Source organism: Oryza brachyantha, chromosome 5 (assembly GCF_000231095.2).
Source record: "Oryza brachyantha chromosome 5, ObraRS2, whole genome shotgun sequence".
NCBI classification, from domain to species: domain Eukaryota; kingdom Viridiplantae; phylum Streptophyta; class Magnoliopsida; order Poales; family Poaceae; genus Oryza; species Oryza brachyantha.
Window position 1 is genome coordinate 9,867,895 of NC_023167.2, and position 13,876 is coordinate 9,881,770.

At 38.2% G+C, this 13,876-nt stretch overlaps 1 protein-coding gene across 1 annotated transcript; it reads right to left on the bottom strand.

Moving 5' to 3' along the window:
* Window positions 1–1,001: 1,001 nt before the first annotated feature.
* LOC102714919 (N-terminal acetyltransferase B complex auxiliary subunit NAA25) lies at window positions 1,002–12,986 on the bottom strand. Its single transcript, XM_006654212.2, has 19 exons — window positions 12,729–12,986; window positions 12,037–12,193; window positions 11,835–11,953; window positions 11,677–11,751; window positions 11,116–11,209; window positions 10,906–11,024; window positions 10,242–10,312; window positions 8,394–8,541; window positions 8,120–8,295; window positions 7,278–7,477; window positions 7,029–7,159; window positions 6,491–6,567; window positions 6,029–6,103; window positions 4,919–5,111; window positions 4,701–4,820; window positions 4,290–4,428; window positions 4,075–4,121; window positions 3,111–3,371; window positions 1,002–1,820 (listed from the first exon to the last, which is right to left on the bottom strand). Exons 1-19 carry the CDS (start codon window positions 12,873–12,875, stop codon window positions 1,122–1,124), a joined length of 3,048 nt encoding a protein of 1,015 aa, XP_006654275.2. The 5' UTR covers window positions 12,876–12,986; the 3' UTR covers window positions 1,002–1,121.
* Between the last annotated feature and the right edge of the window lie 890 nt (window positions 12,987–13,876).

Genomic DNA, 13,876 nt, shown 5'->3' on the forward strand with positions numbered 1-13,876 from the left:
ATAATAAAATTAGCTACTAAAGTTAAAATTTTATTTAAAATTATAATACTATAAACTTCTATACAAGAAACACACGCGTAAAAGCTAAAAAAGAATATGAGAAAAATCTAAGTTAAACAACACAGCTGTTGCTGTGGTCATTCTGATCCGGGCAAGCAGGCAAACATGGCATGACCTCCTACTAGAGGCCTAGCAAAGCAGGCACATCATCGAGCACATCAGCTGCATGCCTCATTGCCTTGCCCCCCACCAAAAAGACAGGAGAGGAACTAGGTACATTTCTGATTGTATGTGTTGCACCTGCAATCTAATCCCTCCATCTCACAATCAAACAACTTTTTTGATTTCCGTGTACAACATTTAACCATTTATCTTATTTAAAAAATTTTAAAATTAGTCACACATTAAATACTATTCATGATTTATGATTTATCGTCTAATAAAAACAAAAATATTAATCATAAAAAATTTTTAAATAAGACAAAGAATCAAACATTATAAGTAAAAAGTAAAAAATTAGTTTGTTTTAAGACAAAGGGAGTAGACATCTCTTTACCTGTAGTAAGTTCAGATTTATTTTTGGCAACTAGGTCCAGTGAAAATAAATTTGCAACACTTCGTGCTAGTACTTTGGAACATGAGAGCCTAGATTTGTAGTGCTAGGTAGGTTTGTTTGCCATTTGCATTACCTGATGATCATCATTTCCTGGTCAAACAGGCCTGCATGAGCATGACCCACTGGAGGCAGGTTCCAAAGTCAGGGCATCGAATAATTGCCCTCTGCTGCAAGGGGCAAGCATAGCAAGATTGCAGCTAGTACAAAAAGAATATGAAGGATAGACATCACTCTTACAGCAACAAAACAGCATTGGATTCCATCAGTGGACACTCCTCCGTCGTTGCCAGTTCACATCTCGGTGATTAAAGCATTCACTTCCAAAACAATTGTGAGAATGTGAGGCCAGCAACATCAGTAAAAAAAAAGGAACGCAAAACGGAGGTGAGATGTCACTCCAGCAAAATCTCATGGAAACAAAGAATGGACGGCGCAAAGGCCAAGCAGTTTACACTCACAACATGTCAACAAATGGAATAAAATTCACGAGCAAAATTTTTCAATTTCAATGTAAGGCTGATGATAGAGAAGCTGATACTGAGCCAAGCAGCTTTAGTTTTGAGTCGCATATTTTCTTCAACTCGACTAGCAGCTCCTTCTCTGCTCCAACGATTCTTCTTATCACACCTGCAGAACTCCATGTTTCCAGAGATTGAGCAAACCGTTCGCCAAGTTCAGGGTTATGTCTTGCTGAATTCTCCTCCAAGATACAGGGTATTTGTCCTGGTCCATCGTCGCTACCTCCTTGCAAATATGACATCAGAATATCCAAAGCTTGCTCCTCTGGTCTCGTCTGGTCAGATAACCAGGATTGAACACTGCGGAGTGTTTCAATCATGCACTGCACAGATCTTTGAGTTGCCTGCAGCCGAGGTATATTTGGTCGCTCTGATGGACCACCTTTCTTTTTCTTCTTTCCTTGTGGAGCCATCGATCTCACACAAGATTGAATTACCAAAAGATGCCAAGAAATGGGTTCTGTAATCATCTGCACTAGGACTGGAATACTATTGCCAGGAGAAGTAAGGGTTCGGTTGGCATCAATCAGCTGCTCTATGCAAATTTTGACCAAGCTATCCACAATTTGCCAAGAACTTGGGCTGCTCTGGTCAGCTTTGGGGATTACCGACTCATTAGACCACAAGTTCCATGCATTGATAAATACAGCAAAGCTCATCCAGCTGACTATATCAGGGGCAAAATCCTGCAAACACACATCTCTTGTCAGTTAAGTTAAATAGGCTCCTCTTGGCACTGCTGAAGGGTACATCCAAATAATGACCAATAGGCAGTTCAGAACTCAAAAGTACTCGGATTTTTTTTATTTTTTAAACATTTTTAATAAATAATTTTATTACTAAACCTCCAAGGAAAATATTTCCACCTTATGAACCTTTTAGCCACGCCATCAACATTGGCATGGTGAAACGGCTTGCCACGCCATTGTCAGTGGCGTGGCAGCATTGTCTTGCCACGCCACTGACAATGGTGTGACAAGACTACCACGCCATGCCATGCCGATTTTGCGGCGTGGCAGCGTTGTCTTGCCACGTCACCAACACTGGCGTGGCCAAAAGGCTCAGTTTAGAAAAAATTTGCCCGGTGGTTTAGTAATAAAATTACTTGCTAAAAAGGTTTATTTAACAAAAAATTTCAGCTCTTGCTTTAAGTAAGATGTCCCCATTTCTATTACTATTTTTAAGGAACTATTGGTAATTTAAATACTCTATTGAAAAGTAAGGAATGCAGTTTGAATAGCTGTCAGTAACTATATAATTTAATAGATCTTTCCTACCATGTATTTAATATTTATACTTTGATGTGCATTTATTTGTAACCATCACAAAGTATCCCTTACAAAACAAATTATAAGGGCACACGGTACATTTCCTCTCATACATTTCTCTGTTTAAACAACCTATTAGTCATTCTTATGTGAGATCAAAATAGGTTTTCCATTAATCAACCGAAGAAACTATATAGGAAATAGCCCAAGTTTATCTAAAAAAGGAAATAGCCCAAACCTATGCTCAAGAAAGTCGAAGTGAATTGGAGAACCAGTCAAGAAAGCATCTGAAAATACTTTTAGGTCATAATACCACGTAATGTAAAATTGAATAAACGATACCATTAATATTTTCATAGTCTGCAAGAAACTAGATTTTGTCGTAGTGCCACTGGGCTCTTGCCAAAAAGGTTGCAATACTTTATCGTAGTTGTAAATATAGGATTTAGGTATTAGGATTTTCAGGAGCAAAGAATTCAACTCTTTTTCCTAACAGAAGCAAAATATATAAGAGCACGGTCAAATTTTCTACCACATTCACTCTAAAATTTATTATAACAGTGAATTCAATATACAAATGAAGAAATTATTATCAAAAAGAAATACTGTAAAAGAATAGATATAATGGTAGAAAAGGAGCTGAGGGAAGTGAAGTTAGATGGTAGGAAAGCTAAATGGTAGAAACGTATACAACCAACTAAATTGTACCTTGACAGACTTCTTGCCAGACGACATACCCAGAATCACACTAAGAGCATCATCAATGGAATATCCAATACTCCTAGCATATTTCTCAAGTAATGGTTTCATCTCTGCGGCATCAGTACCCAAACCAGATCCATTGGGTTCAGTCTCTCTGAAGGAAGATGCACAACCGTGCATTGAAAGATAAACAATACGAGGAAGAAGAGATTTTCTCTCAGCATCTTTTATCTTTGGATCATCCTTCTCAATAGATTTGTGTTCAAACTGCAAATAACCAATTATTTCAGAGCAGGGGAAAATACTTGGTAGATTTAGCAATAGCAGGCTTCATCAGAAATGGTATGTAAACGATGGGTTTTTCCTGCTACTACTTATCCATGTAAGAGGTTTCTTGTTTTATTAACCTTGTATGCAAGTGCATATCTGCATTCATGTAGAACTGATAGAAAACCTAATCAAACTAACTTTGAAGTGGCATTTATGCTACGAAATTCAACAGATCACTAAGCAGCATGTACATTGAAAAGTAAATGTTGAAATTGTGTTCTCTACTTCTGCATTTAAAATTGGTTTCAGTAACTTCAGCTTCCGGGAATGAAATGCCAAATAGCTTTTCCTCAAAATTTGCTCCAACAATAATTCCCAAAAAGTGGCAAGTAAAGCAACCATTTTACAATCAAGCTCAAAATCTTTTTCCATGCAAACTACTTAGGCAGTCACATAACTGGATTTTTAGAAGATTCTACATGAACATGATTCCCAAGGTTTATATCTTGTCATCGACAAAAATACCATGTCACTTCTATTGACTTGTTTACTGTCCGCATAGGTTGGGAGAAAAGAATGTCTGTCTACAAGTAAAAATTTAGTCAAAAAAGACCTTACCAGTAATAATGGAACATTGTACTATCATAGTGAAAATAAAATAATATACTTGAGCTTGAATAAATGAACTAATGAGGCATACCACTTTGGCTCTAAAGCATGCAGGTGAAGAGCCTTCATCAAATGGTTCTGTAAATTCAAACAATAGTAAGCATTTTTGCACTTGTAATGTCTGAGAAAGACACGAGAACGAATAGAAAAAAAATAAATTGCCAATCTTGTATGAGTCCGCAATCATTCAGGAGGATGCTGCTGTTAAGCACAAGATAAACTCCACAAATAGGAGTAACCATTTACCTGATAGAAAATTAACATTTGTTGTTGGTGTCCACCAAGGACGTGCCTGAAGATCTTCATTAAAAGTAAATTGTTCCATATTGTCTCTGTTCGATAGTTCAACCAGCCTTGATCCATGGTTCACATTCTCAATAATTGACTGCAATTAGGAGGGGGCAGCAAAATCAAAATCTTAAGTACTGTATGGATTAAACTACCAGATATTTACAGTATCATTGTATAATGGCAGTCATCAACATCAGAGAAATACTATCATGACAGCATATCCAGTCCAACTTACAAAATCATACCTAGTGGTTTCAAAACAGGTATGTTGAAAATGATTACAAGCTCAGGGAAAATAGATATATTTCTTTTAGGCATAAAAAATGCATCATAACTGTGATTTTAATTTGACAAGCCACGACTAACCTCCACTTCCTCAAGAGACTCAGCCTTCTGCTTCAGACTCAATATTATGGAATCAGATCTCATGGAAAGATACTGCATGGAGTGTTGCAGACGTTCTTTGAACTGAACGAATTCAATTACCTGAGCAGTATAGCACAAAATACCAAAAAAATTAGAAAAGAGGTTCTCTTGGGAGAATATCTACAGAAAATTGTAGGGAAAAATATTTGGTTACTTGCCTTTGAGTAAGTACGGTGTCTATATGCAAGACAGGTAAGATCAGCAGATTCTTTCAAATGATCATCCATGAATTTTAGATAATCCTTAACAAGGTCAGCAGTTTGTTGCAATAAAGGTGAACTCAACATTTGCGGCAGGATGTGGTGTGAGGCGGATTCAAGAAGAATGTTTTTCACCTCCAGGGTTACATACCTATATGCAATAGCACAAATTTAGGATAGGAAGGAAATATTCTGATCTCAATGGATAACCACAAGGAATACAGCCAGGAGCACCAATCGAAATAAATGATTAGCAGAGTAGCACTCTAAATCAGAACAAGCCTTTTCCGAGAAATTTAAGAGGGGTTCTCTGTGGAAGCTTCATTGTGCCGTGAAGAAAGAAATCCAGGGATAATATTTCAGAATTGGAGACAAAAATATTAACAAGCTTTCACAAAACTGAAGATAACTTGACAAAACCACAGATTTCATCCATTGTATCGCAAAACTACAGATTGCACCGAATTTATCACAATACTACTACCTCCGTCCCATAATAACTTCATTTTTCGATCACTTTGTCCAAAGTTTGATCATTTGTCTTATTTGAAAAATTTGTACAAAAATTTAAAAAAATTAGTCACACATAAAGTACTATTCATGTTTTATCGTCTAGTAAGAATAAAAATATTAATCGCAAAAAAATTTCAAATAAGACGAAAGAGTCAAAACATTGTATCAAAAAACTGAAAAATGAACTTATTTTGGGACAGAGGTAGTACATATTTAAGCCATACTACTTGAAAACTACTGGGTTGTGTTGAATTTATCATGAAACAACACATTTAAGAGGTCTAGTACTCAGCATTGGAATCCTCACGGAACTTTTAAAACCTGATATTTAAGTTGACGCTAAATGCAGTATGGTGATACTGCTTAAATCCATAGTTTTGTCATGAATTAGGCACTAAATTTGAAAGTTTGCGATGTGGAGGCTTAAATTTTAGTTTTATGGTAGTTTTGCCAAAATCTGTATCTTTGTGAAATTTACTCTATCAAAAACCTACAATATATGAAACGATCTTACTAAAAACAGCAAATAAAGTAACATACAAAGAAAATAATTACCATCGATATGCTAATGGAAGTGCTCCCAGGTAAGAGTAGAGGTGCACCAGAATAACTTTGTATTGCCAGACATACCTGGGGGCACAGGAGTAAATACATGTTAGAATTCAGTGCCCAGTCACATTAACACAAACGACCATGTATTCTCTTTAGCAGCCAGATATTTATTACTAAAGGCAAACTTCGCATAGCTAATCCAGTGACATTAGTAAACGCAAAAAAAAAAAGTAATGGGAAGATAGAGGTTGTTGATTCTAGATGAGCAATAGAAGATCTACTTTTAGAACTTGTGTGATTAAATTTTTGCCTGATTCGATAGCATAATTGAATACTTCATAAAAAATAACTGTGTGACTGACACTAAATGAACTAATACAGAATTGAGGTATAACAGAGAATCATTGACGATGGAACTTCTGTTCTCAAGTTCCAAAACAAGATGGATGTGTTGAGCAGACTTACTTGCGAACAGTCAATCCGAACTCCAGCACCAGAATTGCTTCAATTAAGTATCCTAAGTTTCTGGTACGCCAGAATAGCTGTTCCAAGATATTGACATTGTACTTTATTGTAATATCAAATGAAAGACTATTGAAGCATGAATTCTTCTAGTAGTTTGATATAATAAAAATAACATAAAACACTATTTTGAACAGAACAAATGCACTGTCATGCAGATAGCAAGTAACAAATATGTGGACTCAGATAATGGAAGAACCAGAGGTAGATTAATCTGTAAAGTGAATAATATAAGTAGTGTCAAAGCATGCATGGTGAGGAAATTTTTATTACACTGCAGTATTGAATAACCTACTTGTGGAGGAAAATTTTATTGCTTGTGAGTAACTTGGACTTTAATATAAATATTTCACCCCAACACTATATTTAAAAAGGGCCCAATCCCAACCATAAATTGGACACCATGCTACATAGACTTGAAGAAACATTAAAGTACTCGACTTCCCATCTAGCTTGCACTATCTGTACTAATGTTACACACCTGTACAAGAATACTGCTGGCCATACATAGCAATTCTTCACCATGCATGCTTTCTTGAGGATCAAGGTCTCTTGACAGAGGTAAGCTTTTATAAAATGTCTCAACCATTCCTTTTGCAATGGACTGGAGTTCTGGATTGTTAAATAAACTTGAGGTTATGATAAATTGAGATAAATCATATAGTGAGAAATTTTTCACTAAAACATAAAAACAGAAACACGGCAATGTGACATTTTGACAAATGAGGACCTGTAGTTGATTTTGAGAAAAATATTCCCAAGAGTTCTTGAACCTTAAAACTAGTTATGGTCAAACCCAGCCCTTTTACTGAAAGGGATGATGTATCAAAAGATCTAGAGATTGTATCTAACAATTCAGTTATTTCATCATTTGATAGCATGTGAAGGTATATCTCAACATCTGATGGTGCACAAGACAAGTGACCAAATCTGCAAGCACCAAAGATAATTTGTAAGTACGTAACGATTATAAACAAATGCAAAAACATCCAAGAAATATATCTTAATATTCAGTTATGTAGATAGTTACAAGGGCAGTACACGATAGGCATAAGCACATAACAAGCGGTATCACCCATAGTTATTAAACCCAGACCAGTTGCTGCGCCGGTGATGCTGCTGACTCACTGATTTGGTGGTCCAACCAGCAGTTTAGCAGTTGGGACTGGCAAATCACACAGTTGTTAATTTAAGTAAAGCCAAATAATTTCCATTATCCAGCTTGTTTATCAGGCTGGCCAACCATGAGATGAGGGTCTGGCATTTGAATCCATTTGGCCTCATAGTTTGCCTCATATTAGAGACAGGGTTAGCCAAATTGGAGGTATTCCTAATGTGCAATTTATAGTCTTTTTTTACGAAAAACAGAAGGGGAGGCTCCTACTGTGATATACATACTATATTATAAGAGAATTTAATACAGCTATTTGTTTATTTTAACATTGTAGTGGTTATAAAAAACACAAAATGATTATTCGAATTAAAACCGTGATTTCCTATGCTTGGACATTACGTAAACCATAATGGGATTCTGAATAGCACTCAACAAAACAGAGATGCAGTTAAACATACCTGTGAAAGTAGTTTACCAAAGCTTCAAAGAAATTTCTGTCAGTTGAGTTTCCACTGAGACGCCGCTGCCGCTCAATTTCAATATTGGCTAAATGAGGTCCTCTGACACATTCGCTGGTGTCATTTCCCTGTAGCTTTTGCACAAATGATAATGCATTTGCAAGGCGAGACTCTACCTGCATAGAAGTGTTTTCAGTAAATAACATGCACGCTATCAATAACATAAGTAATATGTACAAAACTCTACAAATAAGTTGATAAGTTTAGCATGTACCAGCTCCTTGCTCAGAGAAGTCTTAAGGGCAAGAGGTGAATCTACAGATAACAAAGAAGTGTGTTCACTGGCCCTTGATTTAGGCAAGTTCAGGCCATGCTCCAGCAAGCAGCCTAAATAATGGAGAAAGGACTCCCAGTCATCAGGACTGCCCAGTCAAAGAAACAAAAAATATCAAAAACTAATCACAAGAAGAATTTTCCATAGGTTGAATAATGCAGATGAAATATGCTTAAATGAATCAAGGAATGAGGAACAAATAGAACATGATATTGAAGTGTAATATTGGGCCCTAAAGCTGAGGAGCTGATTTATAAAAGGAAAATTTTGGTTCCATAACATCCAAAGATACACATTTATATACCATTAAAGAATTAGGGTCCACTGTAATACCACCCAAAGTTCACAAATTTTAGATATATACACCACTCCTGTCACCTGCAATTACCTTTTTAATGTTTTGATTTCTTTTACATCAAACAAGCGATGGTAAAAGACGTTCCTGCCCTTGACTTCAACGGATCAACACAATAACAAATCAAGGACATCAGCGCTGGTCAGCTCTCAGCACCAGCCAGATTTCCCCAATGACCCTGCATTGCCATCAGCATCCCGCGCCAGCCCACTGCCTTCAACATCCACGCCAAACTCGACTAACATGGAAGGGAAATCAACTCCAGTGGAATTGGAATTTTGGGGAGTGGGAAATCAAGTTCAGCTGAGAGGGAATTGACTCCAGTTACATTGTTGGCTGAACCAACTATAATGATGGCAAGAAGCCGATCCATGGTGAGGAGTCACTTAAAGTTGTAACACCAGTGGGGGCACAGGATGACTTATGCCATGGCAAATCAAGTGGAGCTATGTCGTGCTTTCATCGCCCTCAGATGCTCCATCTCACCAGGTAAGAATGAACCCATCTCCCGTCTGCAGTCATTGCCTTGAGCCAAAACTGAAGGTTTACAAGCAAATGTGCTCACAGACAGAGGCTTGGGCTGCAGCCTACAGCCTTGTATCCTCTCTGTGTGAAAGAGGGCAGGGCAGAAGGATCTGATTTGACAGACTTAACTGCAGTTTTAGACGGAATGGTAAAAATATAAACCCTGTCAACTTTAGGTGGTATTAAAGTGCACCACAAACTATTGATTGTATATTTATAACAATCGACATCTTTTGGTGTCACAGAACCAATTTTCCCTTTAAAAAAACAAAGCTTAATTATTTTTAAAGGAACAAAAGCTGCAGTAGATCCAACTACTCTGACAGTATAAGTCAAATAGGGCAAATCTCTGGTGGTATAATTGAAATAGGGTAAATACATATGTAAAAGTTTCTAGGGTGAGCTTGCAGCACACTGATGTAATTACACGCATCAAAAAGATGTACTTGTGAACCAAACAGTTGATACTTGGTAAGGTGCTTCTGACAAGTGGGTGGGGGTCAAATCTGAGATGCACATCAACACAACTCCGAACATGATGATAGGCCATAATTTAGACCGTTTGTTTCCACTTAATATTATTGTAATCTAGATTAATGGACCAGATTACTATAAGCTGAATGGATGGAAAGGTGGGTAATTACTTCAAAATACCCAAGGATGGTGGATCTTTAGTTACCCAATAGTCTGAAAAAAGCACCATTGGAGGAGCTCATCAGATTATATTAATGTGGGCTCTAGATTATAATAATCTATCACAATAATCTTTTTGTTTGCTTCAGATTATTTATAATAATCAAGATTACAATAATCCTAAGTGGAAACAGACGGCCTAAGCAACAATGCATGGTCAATGGTGCAATATGGAGTAATTTGGTTTTGTAAATAGTCAATTATGGAAACATTACCAAGATTCAAGGATCTTTTGATATATCTCAGAAGCAGCAGCATAGTTACATGCTTGAGCAAGAAGTCGTCCCTGTCAACTTGAAGTCAGGTAACAGTATAAGTGGGCAGGTAGGGGAAAAGGAAAAGTTTGTAATTTGAAGGTGTATTTTCTACATAAGCACATAAAGAATGATTGTGCTGGAGAAATGACTGATTTAGCTCAAAAATCAACAAGCAAACAGAAGAGATCATGATTGGCTAAAAATAAATTTTAATATTCAGCTTTAACCCCATGTTCAATGTAGCTACCACTTCTCAAGAAAAAAAAAAAAGACTACATTTTCCATGCAAACAGAGCAGTAAGCTGGGCATGTGACCATTTATAAAAACAACATTTTTTATTAATTGCTTTAATAGTTCAATTCATGTTCATGGTGATTTTACGCATATTTTCAGCAGAGGCAGAGCATTGAGCAGGCTAAGGATGCAATTCAGATATTACTATGACATACATATGGTTATGAACTACAGCGACTTGCTGTTTCTACATGTTCTAATTTACAATTACATAAGAAAGTTTTGAATTTGGAAAGGCATGTGTATAATAAAGTACTTAAAATTAATATGTAGTCCAGATTAGCAATTACCAGAATAAGGCATAGTAAAAGAACAAATACGAGTTACCTGCAGACGAAGCTTCTCCTCCTCCCTTCCCATGAGAGATCCCAAGTCTCCAGAAAGAACTTCCAAAGCAGCATCATACTTTGACTGTTGTTCCAGAATTGAAATATACAGAGCTAGAGCTGCAAGAAGTTCAAATATGTCAATAGAGAGCACTTATGCATGACAAAAAAAAAACATGGTGAAGGCAGCACTTCAGATAAATAGAAATACCTTCTGGCTCATGTAAACTATGAGAAGTTATGTGCTTTTTAAGCAATGCTTCAGCCAGTGGTAATAGCTTCTCACCTCCACTGCTAAAGCGTACCTGCCATGGGTAAAAGCATAAGCCTAATGTAGCACACTAGCAAGACAACAAACAAAGATAACCTGGTTAATAATACAGCACACATGTTCTCTATTGAATTGTTCAAGCTAGTAGCTATGGCATTGCAAGTACTTCTTATAAACAATATAAAAGCCACCAATAAGCCTAAGCCAAAATCCCCCCACCCCCCACCCCACCTCTCTCTCTCTCTCTCACACACACACGCATATTTGTCCTGTGCAAACAGCCATCTCTGCTCCCCCTATACTCCTCTCACTTTCCCAGTAGAGCATCTCCTTCGCCCATGATCTAAAACAATCATTTTACCCTCATGGAAATTATCAAATTATAGTTTCTACCTAGAGCGTTCCTAAGTTTTCAGTGATTAAAGCATGACATTGTCTTCAAAGTACTGGAACTATAGTTGCGGATAATTTGTAGAGATATGACAAAGTGAAGTACCCCACCTGCAGTTGAATACTGCACACTGCCCAAAGCAAAAATCTTTCTTCTCCAACAGTTTTGTACATTTTTATTGCTGTCTGCAGAAGATATAAAACAGGGTGGTCAAGAATTGAACAAGATAGCACAAAAAGAATTAATCAATAGAGATAAATCATAATACCTGTTGCTGCTTCACATACGAGTACTCTCTGACGTAGCAATTAAAAAGGCCCATCATTAATTCCAAGTTATTAGGGTACTTCGTACAAGCGTACTCATAGCATGAAGTAGCAAGATCCACTGGTACAAACATGTGTATAACATAATTTAGGGGAAAATATGGTGATAAGAATATATAATCAAATGACCAAGTGGAAACATACATCGCTCAAGTCTTTGAAAGACTATCTGCAGTGTGCTAAGAGTGAGATCATCAAAATGGAAAATGTTGTCAGAACACAACAGCTCCTTGGCATTCAAACACACACTGAGTGCTTCATCAGGCTTCCCCATCCTTTCCAAAATAAGACCCTTGAGAGCCTGAAATTAGATAATTCAATAGTACAGTTAAAAGCCCATTTTATTTAGATTATTCTGTGGATTATCTACTTGATTATAGGGACAAATTAAACATCTTGATAAATAAACTTAACAGGTAGCTTAAACCAAGTGATCTAAGCAATGCAGCATAAGAAAGTTGTTTCAGAAATATCTTGACAAATATGCTCGACGCAGCTACTTCTAAAATGAAATGTGAGCAAAGTGAGATGCACAAGTCCTTACAATCAGTTTAAAAAAAGGTCCAAGCACGCTGGTAAAGACTAGAACTAGGTCAACTAGAGATAAATCAGGTGCAATGCAACACTAATCATCCAGCTTCCCATCCCTACAACTAGCAACATATCCATTGATCAAAAGAACAACCCCCTGAAACCATCTAAGCAAACAAGGCTCCCCGACAGCGACTGGCTACTGATTAAACGACCACCACCTGCCCCATCCCGCCAGATTCATCAAAAAACAAAAAAAAATGCTCGAGTGACCGGCAGAAACAGAGCGAAGAGGAGTAACTCACGAGGACGTAAGGGGAGGTGGGGTGCTTGGCGAGGAGCGCGGTGCAGAGCTTGAGCGCCGCCTTGTACTGGCGCGAGTCGACGGCGTCCCAGATCGGCCGCACCCGCCTCTCCGGGATGCCCCCGGCGAGCCCGAACTTGCTGGCCATCCTCCCCCGGCCACCAACCGCGGCCCCGCGATCTAGGGTGGTTAGGGTTTCGGGGGGGCGGGCGGCGGCGGCGGAGCGGAGAAGAGAAGAGAGGAGCGGAGAGGGGAGAGACGCGGCGGCGGAAGGAAGAGAAAGGGTTTATCGCGTCGGGGGCGAGGCGGCGCGCGTCAGACCCCCGCCCCGGGGCCCGCACGCACGTGCGCGCGCGCGGTCCGAGGAAGCGACGTGGCACGATCTGGGCCGTCGGCTGCGAGACGGACGGCTGGTAGGGTGAGGGGGAGGGAGGAAAGGATGGCCGTAACCCATAGGGTCGGGGAGGGTGGGATTACGACCGTTGGTTTCCGGATGTGCGGTCGGGATGTAGGAAAAGGACGTGGACGGAACCGGATAAGCTGGCTCGCTGTGCGGGGCCCACCTGGCAGTGGAACCGGAGGTCATCAGCCGGACGGAAAGGTTGATATGGTAGCTGCACAGCCCAACTGCACTGATCCATGGTCGCTGCCGTCTCCGACCCAAAATATAATCATTTATCTATTATTTAGCATATATTTAAGAAGATATTAAAAGATTCTTTTTTAAGTTATTGTAGTGATTAATTGTTATAAATTGACTAGAAAATTGTCCTTTTGTGTTACTACGAGTAAAAATAATTTTTATTGTAAGGAAAAAATCTCATGAGAAATAGAATAGCATCTAGACCAATTGGTTAGATTCCTTTTGGTGGAAATCCTAGATCTGACGTAAATCATCGTATTTACAACTAATTACTCTTTCGGTATAATCGATATATCCATCGCCAGCAAGACATACATGGTGATTTCGTCAATATTAACATATGTAGGTTTAGTTTTCAAAAATTCTCATAGAGGTTAGATGTGTGTTTGTGCATTCATAGAAGATAAGTGTGCACACATCATGAGTACTAATGTTTATACAGATTGAATGTAGTTGGCTGGATAAATGCATAAGACATACACTTTTCTATTATATATACAACTATT